Source organism: Symsagittifera roscoffensis, chromosome 9, assembly GCF_963678635.1.
Source record: "Symsagittifera roscoffensis chromosome 9, txSymRosc1.1, whole genome shotgun sequence".
Lineage (NCBI taxonomy): Eukaryota > Metazoa > Xenacoelomorpha > Acoela > Convolutidae > Symsagittifera > Symsagittifera roscoffensis.
Genome location: NC_087070.1, coordinates 21673908 through 21691303, shown reverse-complemented (window position 1 = coordinate 21691303; position 17396 = coordinate 21673908). Strand labels below are relative to the sequence as shown.

Below are 17396 nucleotides of genomic sequence, written 5' to 3'. Positions count from 1 at the left end.
GTTATTAGTTAAGTTAGTTTTGCCCGCGTTTTTGTACTGGTCTTCTAGTGTGTCCACTATTAAGAGTCGATGAAAGTAGATCAGACCTTCAAATAGGCCGTGATGATTTTTTTCAGACTCAACTTTCTTTTTTCGCGGTTTGACTTATGATTTATTTTTTAGTTCAGATCAATTCATTTAGTAAAAGGCGGGAAAATTCCACTATCGAGCATCGAAAGTTTAAAGATTACGAAAGCGTGATCGACTTCTAATTTCGAAAATGATTTTTAACTATCAGGTTTTCCAGCGAAATGAAAATTATGCCTATTGATTCAATGTTTTCGAAATTCGGTTAATTTTATCAAAAAAGTGTCAATCATAAATTGTTCTAGACGTTCAAAGAGCTTTAAGGCCATCTATTTTTTCTTGGAAATTCAAAAGTGAGTTGACTCTTTTCCAATTTTCTGTAGTCCGTTGGCTATGCTTACATATGCAAGCTAATGAGAGTAGTGTTGTATGGTGATTCGACGTTTTCTGTCCCAACTCGCAAATATAAATGTTCCATTTGGTGGAACTTTGCTGCATAGCATTGACAATTTATTAGCAGCTGTTGCTTCTTTTTTGGTAAATATATTTTTTTATGCAATTTTGGCGCAGATACGGGAACGTGAGACTCCTAATCTCTATGTAGTGTATACAATTCTGGTTTTTTGCAAAAGTTTTTTTTTCAAAACTTATTTTTCTTTTTCTTTTTGCGTTTTTAGAGCTACTTCTGCCTTTTTCTGACTTGTGTTAGTGAAAAAAGGCTTCGCGTCTGTGTTTCAGTAATAACTTTGATAGTTTTGAAATGTTTGTGTTGCACAACAAATCGAGTTTTTTGCAACGTAAATTGCACATTTCTGTAATCAAAATCTAAAACGTTTTAATCATTTTTTCCAAAATGTCAAGACTACTTGCTAAATTTATTTGCACGAATAGCGTTTGAATGACAGTTCTATAATATTCACTCAATTAAAGAGCATTCAACTGTGCTTGTTTATTGTAGTGGTCTTACCCACCTTAACCAACACCACCCTGACTACTATTGCCCTACCTGTACCTCTACCTACATTTTACGTCCCCCAGGCACCAGGTCCTCTAACTTGACCACCCCCAACTCCCAAACTTGTTCAACTTCCCTAACCAACCCCCAACCCCACCTCTCTAACCCCCCTCCCCCTCCCACCCTTCCCACCTCCTCGAATAATAATTCCTCCTCCCAAAATCGCGCAAATCGTAATCGTGTAAATAGTGTAAATAACTCAAGTTCAAACAACCATTTTAATCATACTGCTGTTAATAATGTAAATAGTTCACCACACCCCGCCAAAGGCCTTTTAAAAATCCTTCAATTTAATTGCAACGGTATCTCCGGAAAAGCACCCGAAATTGCTGCTTTCTTATCTCAAAATCAAATTCATATTGCTGTCTTCCAAGAAACTAAATTAAGAAAGAAATCTCGAAACCCCTCACTTGGCTCACACTACACTTTAATTAGAAAAGATCGAGAAAAAGAAGGGGGCGGTCTTCTCATAGCCATACATGAGTCGATACAATACGAAGAAATAAATATGAACAACGATGGAACACTAGAGGCTATGGGCATATCAGTGGTAGCCAGTTCATCCAAGCTTCGTATTTATAATTTCCACATCCCCCCTCGCTCGAGCTGTCCCCCTGGTTACTCTGCGTCCCTTGCCGAACTACTTGAACCTGGGGACGCCTTAGTACTCGGGGATGCCAACGCACATTCACAACTATGGAACTCCAACATCGAGGAAGATCAACGCGGCTCTGTACTTAGCAATGAAATAACCGAATCCACCTTTGCACCATTAAATGATGACACACAAACCAGAGTCCCTTTTAACTCAGAAAACCAACTCTCGTCACCAGATATTTCCCTCGCATCCCAATCGCTCTTACTCTCCACATCATGGACCCCAATTAAATCTCTAGGATCAGATCATCTTCCCATTCTTCTAGAACTACCCTTGGATGATTTTATAAATTTTTCACCTAAAAGGACTTTTATAAATTTTTTAAAAGCAGATTGGATCAAATTCACAGAGGAAATTGAGGAGGGTTTCTTTTCAGCGGTTCCACCTTCCGGAGTTGCCGCCGGAGAGAAATTCTTGAGGGACCTGGTGCTCAGGGCAGCACGCCACCACATCCCCGCTGGCCGTATTCGCCACTTCACTCCCTCTCTTTCCCCCGAGTCCACTGCCCTTGCCGCCGAAAGAGATTTAAGCCGACAACAAAATCTCCCCCCAGAAGTCATATCCCAACTGAACTGTAGACTCATGAAACAGACAGCAAAGGACAAAGAAAATAAATGGCGAGAATTCCTCCGGACTTGCGACTACCGCACTGGTGCCAGAAAGTTCTGGAAAGTGGTACGCTCCTTAAATGGATCTAAGCCCGTGGCAGGAAGACACCCCATTACTTTTGGTTCTAAACCCATACACTCACCTCGTGATATTACCAGCTCTTTTAACAAACAATTCACCAATGCCAGACCCCACGCCTCTGACAAACTCCTTCGTATAACGAGAAGAAAAATTGCCAAACTACCGCTGTCAGACACCCCAATTTTTACCCCTGAAAATACTAAACAAGCCATTGCAGACAGCAAACCATCGCGAGCGCTAGGTCCCGACGGCCTTTGTAATATACATCTTAAACATCTCGGCCCACTTGCTACTCAATACTTAACATACCTTTTTAATATCTCTTTGTCCGAAAACATTATCCCCCAAATTTGGAAAAATTCAAAAATTGCACCGCTTCCAAAGCCCAATAAGGATCTTAAACAATCAACATCTTACAGACCTATATCCTTACTCTGCCCAGCAGTTAAAATTCTGGAGAGGCTCGTTCACCCCATCTTTACCAAACATCTCCCCAACGCCAAACACCAACACGGCTTCCGCCCTTTTCACTCCACCACCACAGCTCTCTCCACTCTCGAATTTTACATTTCAGACGGTTTTAACCAAAATCGCCCCCCTAAACGTACGGTACTGGCCACACTTGACTTATCTAAGGCTTTCGACATGGTGTGTCATCGCTCACTTGTGGAACTCGTTCATGACACTCCCCTCCCAAGAAGTCTAGTCCGCTGGCTAAGTAATTACCTTAATGGTCGACAGGCTGCCACCTCATTCTGTGAACACACATCCCCCCATCGAATAATCCACTGTGGCGTACCCCAAGGTTCTGTTTTATCACCCACACTCTTCAATTTTTATGTCCATGATGCACCGCCACCTCCCGATAATGTAAACCTTGTTTCGTATGCAGACGATTTCCACCCCTTTGCAAGCAGTTCCAATATTGATATCGCCTCAAACTCCATCAATAGCTACCTAAAAAGGCTCTACGATTTTTTCACCTCACGCAAACTAAGTTTCGCGTCCTCTAAAGGATCAGTTACACTTTTCTCCTCTTATAACAAAGAATTTAATAAAACACCTAGTGTTCTTTTAAATAACGAGGCGCTACCCCTAAACAAAAATCCAACAATCTTAGGGGTGACATTTGATCCAACACTTTGTTTTGCCACTCACTGCAAACAATCCGCTGAAAAGGCCAGACGCAGGATCGGAATCCTGAAGGCATTAGCAGGATCAACCTGGGGTCACTCCAAAGAAACCCTCCTCCTAACTTTTAAAGCTTTAATTCGCCCCATACTCGACTATGCAGCCCCCGCATGGTCCCACGCATCAAGTAACACCTCCATAAATTGCCTGCAGGTTGCCCAAAACCAATCCCTTCGCGTTGTTACTGGATCAAATCTAATGAGTTCCACTGCCCACCTGCACAGTGAATCTGAAATCCTAACGGTCAAAGACCACCATACCCTTCTGTCATCTCAATTTTTTATCTCTACCTATCGTTCCCACCATCCCATTAATTTTATACATTCACATCCCCCTCCTCCCCGTCTACTTCGCCCCTCAATTATAAGCTGCTTCAAAGAGGCACCCAGAAAATTTTAACCGAATTTTCAGTCTACGCAAACCACCCTCTAGTTCTGGACGACCGAGACGAAGTCTCCACTTTTATTTTTAACTACTACAAACCAATTTTAAAAGACAACCATACCTCCCTTGTAACCAAGTTCCTAGCCGAAACCCCTCCGTCTAAAGTTATTTGTATCCCTCGCCCAAAGATTGACCCCTCTGAAAAATCCCTCCCACGTCCCACGCGCTGTAAGCTCTCCCAACTCCGGTCTGGCTACAGCCGGCTCCTTAACACTTACCTATCCCGCCTCGACAGCTCCATCTCCCACCTTTGCCCAACCTGTTCCCTTGCCCCCCACACAACATGTCACCTTTTCAACTGCTCCCAAAACCCCTCCCCACTCACCCCAGCAGACCTGTGGCTTCGGCCGGTAGAGGTTGCTAAGTTCCTTGACCTGGAGACAGAAGAGCCCAACCCGACCCGCGTGGGCTAACAACAACAACAACATTGACAAATTCAGCCAGCTGGGCAGCAGTCAAGACAATGATTCGTGAAAACTAAACGCAAATTTTCTCTGCCCGATAACCCAAGTTTATCCCCTCAACAAATTAAACGAGCCATAGCGTATGGCAAACCCTCGCGAGCTTTCGGTCCGGATGGCCTCTATGTTGTACTCAACCACCTCAAAACTTTTACACTCGATAACTTGAATCATTCGTATAAACTTCTGGTGTCTGATAGTTTTATTCCTCAATTGTGGAAAATTTTTAAGGTAATCCCCCTGTCCAAACCTGAAAAGGAACATAAAATTTCCGCATTGTATAGGCCGACTTCACTGTTGTGCTCCACTGTCAAAATTTAAGAGAGGCTCATCCATTCCTTTTTAATAGAGCACCTCACAAATGCCTTACATAAGCACGGGTTCCGCCCATTCAAGTACACCACAACCGCACTATCCACCCTTCATTTTTCATCACTGATGGTTTTAACCTAAACGGCGCTCTCTTACGTACTGTCCTCGCTACACGTGACTTTCCAAAGGCTCTTGATGTGGTATGTCATAGAACACTGGTGGAACTCATTCATGACACCGCTGCCAAGAGGTAAATTTCTTCGCTTGTTGAACAATTTTTTTGTGGCCGACTAGTAACCACCATTTTTAACAACCTAGTATGACCCCATAGAGTTGTTCACTGTTGAGTTTTCCAGGGCTCTGTTTCATCACCGAGTCTTTATTTTGACGCCCTCCGCCCGCCGAAAATATTCGCCTCACCTCATACGCTGATGATTTCCACCCCTTAGCCCAAAGCCCCGATGTTGAGGCAGCATCGCGCTCATTAAATGGTATCTCCTCCACCTTTTCAAGTTTTTCACTCCCCGTAAGCTAGCAATTGCGTCCTCTTATAATCTGTTACCTTGCTTTTGTCTTACAATGAAGATTGTTTTACAAAGTTCCCTCTGTCTTTGTAAACAACGAACCTCTCCCTATTATTAAAAATCCACAAATTTTTTGGGTTTTTTTTGGCCTGATCCTATGCTTTGCAGCTCGCTGCAAGAGGTCTACTGACAAGGATCTTAGCGGAAATGGAGTCCTGAAGACATAAGTAGCTTCCTCTTGCGGTCAGTCCACAGAAACCTTACTTTTAACTTACAAAGCCTTAATTCGCACTGTTTTAGATTATTCCTCCCTGGCCTGGGCCCACGCCGCCACCGAAACTTCTATTAATTACCTGCAGCTCATCCAAGTCCTCCGCGTAATCGCTAGCTCAACGCTTATGAGCTCCACTGTCCACCTGCATAGTGAAGTCTAGATCCTGAACTTTCGAAACCACCACTCTCTTACCTGCTGTTTTTCATCTCCTTGTGCCGTTTGTATCACCCAACTCATTTTAATCACGCTTACCCCCACGCCCACATAAACTTCAAAAATCCATTTTAAGTGCTTTAAAAGACGACATAGGCTATCTTTTAACCGATCAAAACCCGCCACCAAATCTCAACGACTCAGAAGTTTCCTTTTTCGTTTTTAACCGCCATAAGTTTCTAAAACAAAACCAAAAACAATCTCGTAACCATATTCCTTGACCCCACCAAATAGTTTATTTCCAGAACCACTCGCTGTAAGCTTTCCCAACTTCGGTCTGGTTACAGTCGGCTTTTAACCACGTACCTCGCTCGCTTAGACAACCAGGTTTCTTCACTTTGCCCTACCTGTTTCTTGCCGCCTCACTAGTTGCCATATTTTTAACTGCCCCAGAAATCCCTCCCTGTTACTCCTGCAGACCTGCGGTTAAGGCCAGCGGAAGTATCGAAATTCCTTAGCTGCAGACGGATGAGCAGAACCCGGGCTAAAGAACGTGCGTTAAAGAAAGTATCGAAGACAATTGACTTTTAATCAGCTGAGTGGAATCCAGTAGTGTCGAAAAGTTTCTTTTGCAAGGCGTATTTCCTCTTCAGGCTTCTCTTGTTTTTTCTTGGATTTCAGGATTTTTTGTGTGTGGGAAATACGAACCTGTAGAGATCAGAAATCATCAAAAGATAATATCAAATATTTGAAGTTTCTGTCTAATTATAGTAAATGTGGTATGTGTAGATTGAATTGTGAACAAAACAATCCCTATCATGAATCGAGCTTCGTTTAGTCCGGTGGCAGTCAATGTGCCTAGCAAATGCGTCAGTATTATGTTCTACAATTTTCAATATAATGTTCAATCGAGGTGAAGGTTTCCATCCACTCGGTCTGATACATTGTGTCGGTATGATACATTGTGTGTCTTTGTCAGTCGAGATTAACTAACTTCTTAAGAGAACGCCTGTCGTAGATCGGCGCAGAACAAAAAAGCGCACCTATCGCCAGTCCTCAAAGAGAGAAATTTACATCAATCCTTATATTGAATGTAATTTATGTTAATAAATTGTTTGCTTCGATTTGTAAGATTAGTGTTTATAATGTTGCAGAAGCTGGGAGAAACCGAGGACGAAAACAGCGAATCTTGCAAGGCGTTGCCTCTTCTGTGCCCTAAATGAAATTGACCTGCCTTTGTTAATATATCACCCTAGTTTTAATTTTTTTTAGAATTCCAACATTGTGATATCCTTTAATTTCAGATAATACTCATTATTAGACTAAATTTAATTCTAACTGGCGAAGTTAGTTGAATTGATTGGTGGAGATTTTCTATAAAATATAAATTTTTTTAACATTTGCTCGGATCATCAGTTTTTTAATGTCAAATATGGCTTCATTTGTCAAATAGGGGCAGTACAACTAAGTACATCTGTGCCGGAAAAAATAGTTCAACAGTGCTGAAAATGAAAACTTTGTTCAACAGTGCAGTGATTTTCAGTTGCAGACATTTTGGCACCAAAATTGGAGTGATTTTATTTGGCACTGTTGAACGCCCCCGTTAAATATCATCGCATCAGTTTCAATATTTCCATTGAATCAGACCACAAAATATAGTTCAGTAAACTAGTTGGGTTCACTTGTGGAATATTTTGCCCACTATTTTCGCTGCTCCTTTTCCATCACCGTTGGTCTTCTTGGTCTTGAGTGGCTTTTCTAGTCGCACTTCAACTCCATTTTCAAGCACAAATCCATTCTTCAAGTAGTGCTCTACGCAATGCGATACCTGAACAAACAAAAAAAAACATGTGATCAAATTGCCATCGTGAAAGCTCAGAAGAAAGACTGAGGCGAATGACTTCTGCTTTTTGCAAGGGTTTTGGAGGCAACAAATTTGAGGAGTTTTCGGTGGACTTTATCTTGTCAGTCGAATTGATTTATTAGCCTAGAGTAGTTTTTAAAAATTACGAAGAATTTTCAAGAGTAATGAACGTAAAGAGTACTCTTATATAGGTCTTGATGATTTTTTTTCAGGAAAGTCTTAACATTTGTTCACGCTCAATTTAGTTTTTTCGCGGTTTGACTTTGATTTCTTTTAAAAGGAAGGCAAACTCCAGTATCGAACAGCAAAAGTGTAGAGGTCGCGAAAAAACGTGATCGACTTCTAGTTTTACCTATTGATCCAGTTTTTGCAATTTGGGTTAGTTTTAATTTAAAAAGTGTCAAGCATAAACTGTTCTAGAAACTCAAAGAGCCTTAAGGCCATCTATTTTTTCTTCGACTTTCATTTTTGTTCAATTTCCTTGCTCACTACTCTTTTCCAACTGTCAGCTGGCTATGTCTTAGGTACAATTTAACAAATTGATTTCATAACTCTCCGGGGGGGGGGGGGGGGGGGTGGTTTCGACAATATGTACGTCAAGGTATTAGATTCAATTCTGTCTTGTTATGGTTTTTGCGATTGGCTCCATGTCCGTTTAAAATGTTTTTTTTGAAAGTCCATTATCATCGGGGCACCATTATTTTTTCAGAGATTTCAGGTATTATTGAGGGGATGTTTGATAATTATGGTTGTTCCTTCAAACCCTTCGAACGACGTTAAAAACGACATTAAAAAACGAAAATAAAAAATTTTCAGAAAATGTTTTCACTATCGAGAAACATACGTTTCAAGTTTATGATATTTAAGAGTCGATGAAGGTAGTTCAGACTCTTATATAGGTCGCAAGGTTTTTTTTCCAGGAAAAGTTTTGAACATTGTTCAGGTTCAAATTTACTTTTTCGCGGTTTGAATTTTGATTTTTTTTAAAATTTCGGTTCATTTCTTTTTGTTGAAAGGAAGGAAAACTCCTCTATTGAACAGCAGAAGTGTTCAGGTCACGAAAAAAGTGATCGATTTCTAGTTTTGAAAGTGTAACTTTTTTTTCAGGATTTCCCCGCGAAATAAAAATTGTACTCATTGATCCAGTTTTCTCAAATTGAGTTAAATTCATCACAAAAGCGCCATTCGTAAATTGTTCTAGAAAGTGAATGAGCTTTAAAGGCATATTTGGTTCATAGAAATTCGAAAGTTGTGTTTTTATACCTAAAGAAAACAACTGTCTGTTGGCTAGGATTAGTATTTTCGAGCGAATAAAGTGAGCGAGCAAGCAGGCTTTTTTGTTAGCCAAATTAGTTACTCGAATAGTAATCGGATTGATACATCATATTGTTGTTCTTTCAGCCCTGATTCGAACGACGGTGTAAAATTCAAAAATTGTCCCGGTGTCCAGAAAAACTGGTTGATAATTTTTGATTTTCAGTTCAATTTCCAGCGCGTAAAGAGAGCGAGCAGGTTTTATTATGGTAGGATAAGACGCGAAACTTATGTTTTACCCCAGTGCAAATTTTTTTCCGAAGATTCTAAGCGCTGTCTTGGCAATAAAAAAATTCAAGAAGTTTTTCAATTGTTGATTTTCTAAATAATTGTTTTTGTTTTTCTTGTCTTTTTTGGTCAGGAAGTGTTGCCAGTTCGCCAATTTCACTGTAACTGTCGAGTATGCTGAAGTTCTAGGCTTTCGTCAGATTATTGCATCTCGCCACGCACAAAAAAACGACACACATTTGAGGAAAAAGAAACAAATTCTAATGTAATTTTTTCTTAGATTTTGATTCGAACATTCTGTGCTACTTGCACAGCAACGAAATATCCGCGTTTTTAACTGTAATCTAATAGTGTTTTTCAGCTCAGTAATTTGCTACAGAGTTCGCTACTGTACATTATAGAAAACCGTTTCGTTGTCATGGTTTCGAGTATTTTTGAAGTTGGGTTAAGTGTTAGAAGATAATGTTAAACTTCAAATACTCGAAACCATGACTACGAAACGGTTTTCAATAATGTACAGTAGAGAACTCTGTAGCAAATTATGTAGTTGAAATACATAAATGGATTACATTTCAAAACGCGGATAGTTAGTTGCTGTGCAGTACCCATTATCTTTATCTCTTCGGCTTTATCTCCCTGTTTTATGGAGCAATGGGAAAAACATTTACCGCAGGATATATAATTTTTAATTTCAAAGTTGAATGACTCAGTTTTGTATTTTTGTATTTTGAGGGTCCCGTGTGCCGTTTTTACATAGCGAAGTGCAGTTTTGCTTCTGTGTAAAAAAATTTGTTGGTCTTTTCTGTAAAATTAGCGAACCTTGGTTCATCTAAGTTCGTTCTCCATTCGCTTTAAAATATATAAAAGACTAAATATATAAAAGACTGAATATATAAAATATAAATGTAAAAGAGTAATAATAAATTGTTTCCAATCTAATCTAATAAAAACAAAAGTATGTATATTTTAAATACATACATATATTTGCTTTTATTAGATTAGATTGGAAACAATTTATTTATGCTCTTTAACACTAGCCAGCTTGAGAGCGTAGTGTATATTAGTACGAGCCTTCTTTTTTCCAACCTAACTCGCAAATAAAAGTGTTTATTTATAGTGTTCGCTTATTTGGTGGCTTTTCTGCTTTAACTACGATCTAGTATTGGAAATTTCTTAGCAGCATTTATGTGTTTTATTTGTGGCTAATGTTTGTCAGTTAGTGAGCTTCCGTGGCTGAGTTATTAGTGCGTGAGACGCATAAGTTCTAGTTCGCAGATCGAATCCAAGACTTCTCGATTTTTTTATGGTTTATTTTTGCACTTAGAGCTGCTCTTTTTGTCGTGTTCTCGCCAGTATTTGCGAAGCGCAGATTCGCATCTGTGTTGTTTATAATTCCGGATCTGTTCGTTTTCTTCCTGTTTGATCGAAACAGTGAATGACAACCAGACCAGGCACCAAAGGTTTCTGCTAGCAGCAGAATTCGGCCTTTAGAGCAGAATGTTTAATAGAGCAGCAGAAAGAGCAGAATGTCAATCCTTAGGCCTAATTTCAAGTTTTTCGAATGATTATTTGTAGGATTTTATATGAATGCTGAAATTCTATTTCTCAAAATACCAAGTACCCATCTAACCAAGCTGTTAACAAAATTTGTTTTTCTCAGATTAAACAAAATTAAACATACTCATCGATGCACTACTTACTACTCTATTATTTATTAAAATCACTCTTTTTCTCAGAAATACAAACTACGCATCTATGTACTACTCCACTAACATACAGTGCTGCTAACAAATAATGCCCCATTTCTCAGAAATTACAAAAGAAGAATCTATTCACGACTCCAAGACTATGAAATTATGCCTCCGAAGAGCTCTGCTCAACTACAAGAAATTTTTTCCGAATTTTTTTCTTGTTTTTTGTGTACAATCAATCTGCTGACCTTTGAAAGTCCATTTGGATTTTTTTTACATCAGTCGAACTCAATGAATCCCATTTCTTTAGTCGGCTACTGTCGTTCATAGAAAACCGTTATATAGTTATCTTTTCGAATATTTGTTAACTTGCTCTTTCTAATGTCTTTAAGTTTCGGTTTCTTATTTAAGTTTTTTGTCTTTGTTTCAACTGAGCTGACCTTGGTGAATCTCAGTTCTTTTTCTCTTCAACGATATCGATAAAAGTCAATCCGACGATCATTGGTTTGGCTTTGTTTGATAGGACTTGCTTTCGAATAATCGTTAACTAGTTATCTCTAATATCTTTAAATTTCGGTTTTATTATGTATGTTTTTATGTTTTCCGTGAACTGAGCTGACCTTGGTGAATTAATGAATCTCAATTCCTAAGTCGGCTACTGTCGTTGATAGAAAAACGTTGCATAGTTATCGTCTCGACCATTTGTTAACTTATTATACTTTTTAGCCTTATTATATTTGTTTTTTTTTGTCCTGTGTGAAGTGAGCTGACCTTGGTGAATCGCAGTTCGTTCTCCCTCTCCACCTTTCCCAGTCGCCACTGTTTGGCCTCTGGGATGAAAGTGATGTTCAGGTGTCTCACTGTGCCCTCCACCCTCTTCGAGTAGAAAGTGATGGCGAAGTTCAGTCCGTCCTTGCTCCTACTGTTTCGAACTACGTAGCAGCCCTCTTTCTTCTGCTCACGCAGTTTGTCCTCTACATCATAAAAAGCACATTTTGGATCTACTTAACAATCCCCCCTCCGCCCTATGGTATCTACTAAAGAGTCTCCACCCCTATGAATGAATAGAGTAAATTAGCACTGAGCTTCCTATTGAGAATTCTAATTTTGCTGTATTCTGGTTGGTCGAAAATTCGACTAATCCAACTTACTTAACAATTTCCCACCCCTTCTGAAAGGGGGGAGGGGGAGATTGTTAAGTAGATCCCACATTTTAAATGAAGGTATATTGGGGTGAAAATATTTGAGCATTTCAGAGAAATTGATTATAAAGCACAAAAATGAAGTAGAGCTTCGCAACACTTGTGATAAATCCATCACCCATGAAATTGCGAAATCTCCTGAGCTTTTAAGCAAAGTACATGCTTTGGAAAGGAAGTTGACAAAAACTCATCGTTGCTATAATTCAAACTTATGTTCATTTTATCCTGTAATTTGGATGTATACTGCCTATGATTTTGTATAATTTACTTTTCATTATTTTTTCTTGTTTTTTTTTGGTTTCTGCGGCGTAAGTGTTTTCTACTCATGTTTTATCGGTTTAGTTGCTTCTTAATAAGTTGTTAGAAGTGCGTAAATTTATTTTTGTGCTTCGGTGGGGGTGGAGTAAAAAAAAGAGTTATGGTTCAAGGGTTGTCTGTCCACGTTTTGTCTGCTTAGTTACCATTCGATTAAACAAGCGAGCTGGCAAGAAATGTGTTATATTATGAATAAATGTTTTCTAACCCAACTTCTTGGTTGTTTAGTAACATCGGTTCTCACTTTATGATTGGCTAGTGTTTGGTATCTGTAAGCGTTACAGAAGCACATTCGCGAAAAGCACAGCGTAGCTTAAGTTTCTGATAACCATTTGAACCATACCTGCTTCTTTGAGAGTGATCGTCATGTCAAAGTATGGTTTGTTCCACAGATCCTGATAGGGCATGAAACCATCGCCCAATGAACTCATTATGCCAACACTCACAGATCTCGCACCTCGTGAGCCAGAACCTAAAAAGAAGGAAACGGATCTACTTAACAATTGACCTCCCTGTGGTACCTACTTAAGAATTGCCACCCTTATTAAAAAAAGCAGTAAATTAGCGCTAGAACTTTGTATTGAGACTTCTAATTTTGCTGCAATCTGATTGGTCGAATATACGTTATAATTATCTACTTAACAATTGCCGCCCCCCTTTCTTAAAAGGGGGGCAATTGTTAAGTAGATCCAAGGAAACTTATTACTCTCCAGTTTATGAACACAGTTCGCGTGAAATCGGCAGTAATTTGCTTACTTCTGCGAATCATAGATGATCTATCAAAGGCTGTTCAGCCTGTCTAAGGATAGTCAGTTTTTGTTTTTCAACTTATTCTTAACGGATTTTTTAAAAAAAAATGTTGAGCGATTGTCTTTTTTTTTGCGTCTGAGACTTACTCGCCATATGACTATTTAAGTCAATGTTTGTCAGGCTAATTTCTATCAACTAAGCCGATATTTTTCAACTGATGGTTAAAAGAGATCACTTAACCTCCGGTTGCATTCAAACCACAACTTAAATTGTTTTTAAACAAGTGACTGATCATCAATTATGGCAGAAACTCCATTCAAAACACTTGCTGTTGCTAAATTTATTTTTAATTCAAATTATTCCTTAGTGTTCGTGTTAGTTTTTGTATTGATAGTTGTGTAGAAACAATTTAAAGTTTACCAAGGGTGTACTCTCCGTTTGAAATTCTGCTAAGAGTTTAGTAGATGTATAAATACCTGGCAGTGGATTGTTGTTTGGGTTTGGGGCTGATGGGTTTCTAGTTTGCTGTGCATTTTGGGCCATGGCCGTTTTCTGAGGCGGCTCGAAACGCGAATTGTCAAATGTTGGTGGATCTTCAACAACGTTATAAAGGTTTGCGCAGACGTTAATACTGTTGGCAGCCGTTGATGTGGGCGTTCCATTGTGCACCGGACTCATCGGAATGAACCCCGCACCTGTGAAATTGTGTCCCAAATTCAACTGATTAAATGGTTGTTCAAGTGAGTTTTGCCCGTTTTGTGATCGGTTTGTAAAAACGGTTGGACCAATTTGACCTCCAGGGACATTTTCATCGTCGCTACTCTCAAAACTGCCCCCTCCGTTTCTCGGAGGCAGTTGAACTCTTAATTTTTCGCTCTGATGTTGAAACTGTTGTTGTTGTTGTTGTTGTTGTTGCTGTTGTTGTTGTTGTTGTTGTTGTTGTTGTTGTTGTTGTTGTTGTTGTTGTTGTTGATTTTGGTGTTGTTGTTGATGTTGTTGCTGTTGTTGTTGTTGTTGTTGTTGTTGTTGTTGTTGTTGTTGTTGTTGTTGTTGTTGTTGTTGATTTTGGTGTTGTTGTTGATGTTGATTTAGGACTGATTGTGCATTCTGGTTTTGGAGAATCTTTGACTGTTCATGCAAGTTGATCGGTTGATGGCCGATGGTTTGACGTCTGACGTTAGAAGGGAGATTTTCAACAGGACTTGTCGATGCACTTGGACCTACCGTTGCCGACCCTCCGCCAATAGAGCTCGAAACCTTTTGGATAAATTTTTGACCTTGAGAACTATCGGTTTCCTGCTCAAATTTGGCGTTTTCAAAATGAGCAAAGCTATCTCCGAAGTCGCTTTTATTATTTTCACCCATGTTTAGGTACTCTAAGTTATGATTCCAAGACGTGTAATTTGTCTGGGGTGACAGTTCGCCATCTTTTAATGGGTCGAAATATTGGAGCATGCGTTCGGTCTGGTTGTTATGAGTCGTCGCAAGTTTGTTCACGCTTAAAACTGTATTATCCACGACTGGATTATTATGGGACATTAAATCATAATTTAATTGCGCCGTAGCATTAATGGTCCCTTGATTTGAATTAGTTCCGTTGTTCATGTTGTTTGTTTGCGATGGAGGGGCATTGTACGTTTGGGCAGTAAATCTAACACCAACCGAATTATTAGCGGGAGCGTTGCCTGCCAGGTTTTGGGAAAAATGAGGTCGAACTTGTTGACTTTGTACCGCGGGATTACCAATAGATGCCTGGTACCTTTTTTGTGCTGGTTGTATTGGCAAATTTGATGGCTTTTGATGCTCAGGTAAATTTTGTCGGCTCATAGAACTTTCGGCTTGGTTGGCTCTCGTGTCGGCTGCTTTTGGAATTCTAAGAGCAAGCACTTGACTTCGTTCCAGTCCAATTGAATCGTATATTCCGGGTTCCTGTGCAATATTCTTTCCGCCTGCTACGTTGATATCTTCATAAGGGTCATCATCTGTGATGTCTTAGGTACAATTAAGATAGATGGCTCATTCGAAAAAAAAACGAGAAATCGAGGCGTTTTGAGGGATTAGTGGGCGGATGGCAAAAGTTCAAAGATTTGAATTGAACGGAAGTTAAGTTCGCTCACCGTATGAAAAAATACTTCCGAATCTTGAAAATGACAGTTAGCAAAAAGCGGTTTAGCAAACTATTCGTTACTTTTAAGAACGGGGAATTTTTTCTATTTTCTCAAATAGGACCCATCTATTATATTTGTACCGAATGGTTTGTATCGATATACACGGCCGCTGTCAGTTGACAAAAGTCGCCCATACAAATTATCGCCTTCGTCAAGACTCGATTGGTTGTGGACAGCATATTCTGTAGGTTCATGTTCTGCGATACTCAATTTTGGGCCACGAAAAGCCCCGTTGGAGTCCATAATGTTTTAAAATATTATAATAATATTGATTTGTGAAATGAATGCAAATTGTTAGTTTGTAGAAAGCCGGACTAGTATAAGCTTGATAGTCTTTTTTGCGGACTTATTCGTTGATAGTTGATCAAAATGCGCCGCGCGAGTTTTGACTTGTGTATGAAATTACTTGTGTGTTAGTTTTAACCTGGCTGGCAAAGTAATTTTTTCGTTTGCTTATGCATTTTCTATGCTTTTGTAAGCGTAATTTTTTGAATGACTTGAATTGCAATTGCAAACGCATTATCGTCAGTTTTTTCAGATTTTCATGTTAAAAACAAGTGATAAAATAAAGCTAATTTAAGCGGCTGGTCATTTTTTTTTACATGATGTCTGACCATAAATAACCAAGACTTACAGTTTGTGAAAGTTAATAGTTACAATGTTCCTCTAAAAGCGTTGATAGATTTGATCAATTCGGCAAAATTTATCGCACATTTAGCCGAATTGATCAAGTCTATCATCGCGTATAGAGAAACATTGAAAATACTTTCGTTTTTTCAGCATCAATGAACGAAGTGAAAACAGCATGATTTTTTTAATTTCCTTTGACTGAAAAAATACTAAACTTTTTCATGTTCTAGTTTGATTTTGATGTAGTCTTAAGTTCAATTCAAATTTGTCTGCTAAAAGCAACGATAATTGCGCTCTCCAGTTACGGAACTTCACATAGCTCGAAAAGACTTGAATAATTTTTACTTCCGAAAGTGTTTTTTTATCTAAAGATTTCTAGAGGAATAAAAAATTTACTTATTTGGCCCAGCTTTCTCTAATTAGGTTAATTTCTATGTAATTCAAGATTTTTGTAGGGAATCAAAAACTTACAAAATTCAAAAAAATTGAAAAATTGAGTTTTTAAGGATTTTTTTCGCTTTTCTAGTCAATTTTCAACAAAAACTGTTTTCCAATTGGCCTGTTTTACTGTGACTGTCAGAGTTTAAGTTCTATTTGTTTTTTTTTTCGTTCAAATCTGTTTATCACGCTACGCAAAAAAAATGACACTGATTTGAATTTTTTTTTTTTTTTTCAACATTATGATCGGAACATTCTGTGCTACTAGCCAAGTAACCGGCTATCCTTGTTGATTTTTACCTTTCGTTTAGGGCTCACAAACTGCACTTATGGGTGGACTGTCTGTGTAACAGTGAGACAACAGCGAGAATGTTCGACCAGAGCTCCTTCTTCAGAGACGAATCACTGAAGCCATACTTTGTCAACCTACTGAGGACATTAGCCCCATACAACTTCGACCAGCTGTCCAAAACTATACTGAGAAATTTGTAATTTTCATTTGTACTACCAAGTATTTGTAAGTCGCGTATTATTTTCGACCATTCATCAAGTGTTAATGAACGCTGGGAATTCCTATTTATTTAGGTCGGGCTCTTTTAAGGAAAAATATTTAAAGCGCATATTGTCAAGCTCACATTTATGTTTGGCGTTAAGTTAATTGTAACTTCATTCGTTTTTTTTCGGTTTCCCTGATTTCATTAACCCTGTCGTCTAATATACTGTTAACTGTTTGAAAATAACTGTGAAAACATTTAGATTCTATAGTGTTTCTAATGCTTAAAATGTCTAAATTGGGACAAATATGAATCTAAAATTCCGACCCATTGCGTACTTTACTGAAAGTTTTTCTTCTGATCACTTTCAAAGTTTTAGTTATGCAGAAGTAGACTAAAAATGATCGTTGAAACATATTTCATTACTCTCTGCAAAATTCGGAACAAAAAACTGAATTACTTTTGAATAACTCGATTTTCTACGCATATCGCGTTATTCTTGCGTTTTGTCAGT

At 38.7% G+C, this 17396-nt stretch overlaps 2 protein-coding genes across 4 annotated transcripts in view; one reads left to right on the top strand and one right to left on the bottom strand.

Annotated features, from left to right (window-relative positions):
• The window catches only part of LOC134854675 (DENN domain-containing protein 5A-like), a 71221-nt gene extending 54233 nt beyond the window's left edge, over nt 1–16988 (top strand). The window contains exon 19 of one of the 2 annotated variants that reach the window (XM_063871029.1): nt 16700–16988. In XM_063871029.1, the coding sequence (XP_063727099.1) occupies nt 16700–16880 (181 nt within the window). In that variant the 3' untranslated portion in view covers nt 16881–16988. The remainder of the gene's footprint in view (nt 1–16699) is intronic. The other variant, XM_063871030.1, reaches the window with a different exon arrangement.
• Nucleotides 7135–15698, bottom strand: LOC134853974 (myb-like protein P). Of its 2 annotated transcripts, none has more exons than XM_063870005.1 (5): nt 15401–15698; nt 13629–15143; nt 12746–12874; nt 11657–11859; nt 7135–7616 (listed from the first exon to the last, which is right to left on the bottom strand). In XM_063870005.1, exons 1-5 carry the CDS (start codon nt 15561–15563, stop codon nt 7467–7469), a joined length of 2160 nt encoding a protein of 719 aa, XP_063726075.1. In that variant the 5' UTR covers nt 15564–15698; the 3' UTR covers nt 7135–7466. The 2 variants fall into 2 exon arrangements, with proteins under 2 accessions (XP_063726075.1, XP_063726076.1); XM_063870006.1 differs by having other exon boundaries at nt 13629–15134.
• Nucleotides 16989–17396: the final 408 nt, after the last annotated feature.

What these genes read in the sequence shown, in the direction of transcription:
- LOC134853974 (XM_063870005.1), bottom strand. Translation starts at nt 15,563, where the DNA reads ATGGACTCCAACGGGGCTTTTCGTGGCCCAAAATTGAGTATCGCAGAA. An exon ending in AAACAACAATCCACTGCCAG is followed by an intron (nt 12,875 to 13,628) that starts GTATTTATACAT and finishes CCTTCTTTTTAG; the next exon opens with GTTCTGGCTCACGAGGTGCG. An exon ending in ACGAACTGCGATTCACCAAG is followed by an intron (nt 7,617 to 11,656) that starts GTCAGCTCACTT and finishes TTGTTTGTTCAG; the next exon opens with GTATCGCATTGCGTAGAGCA.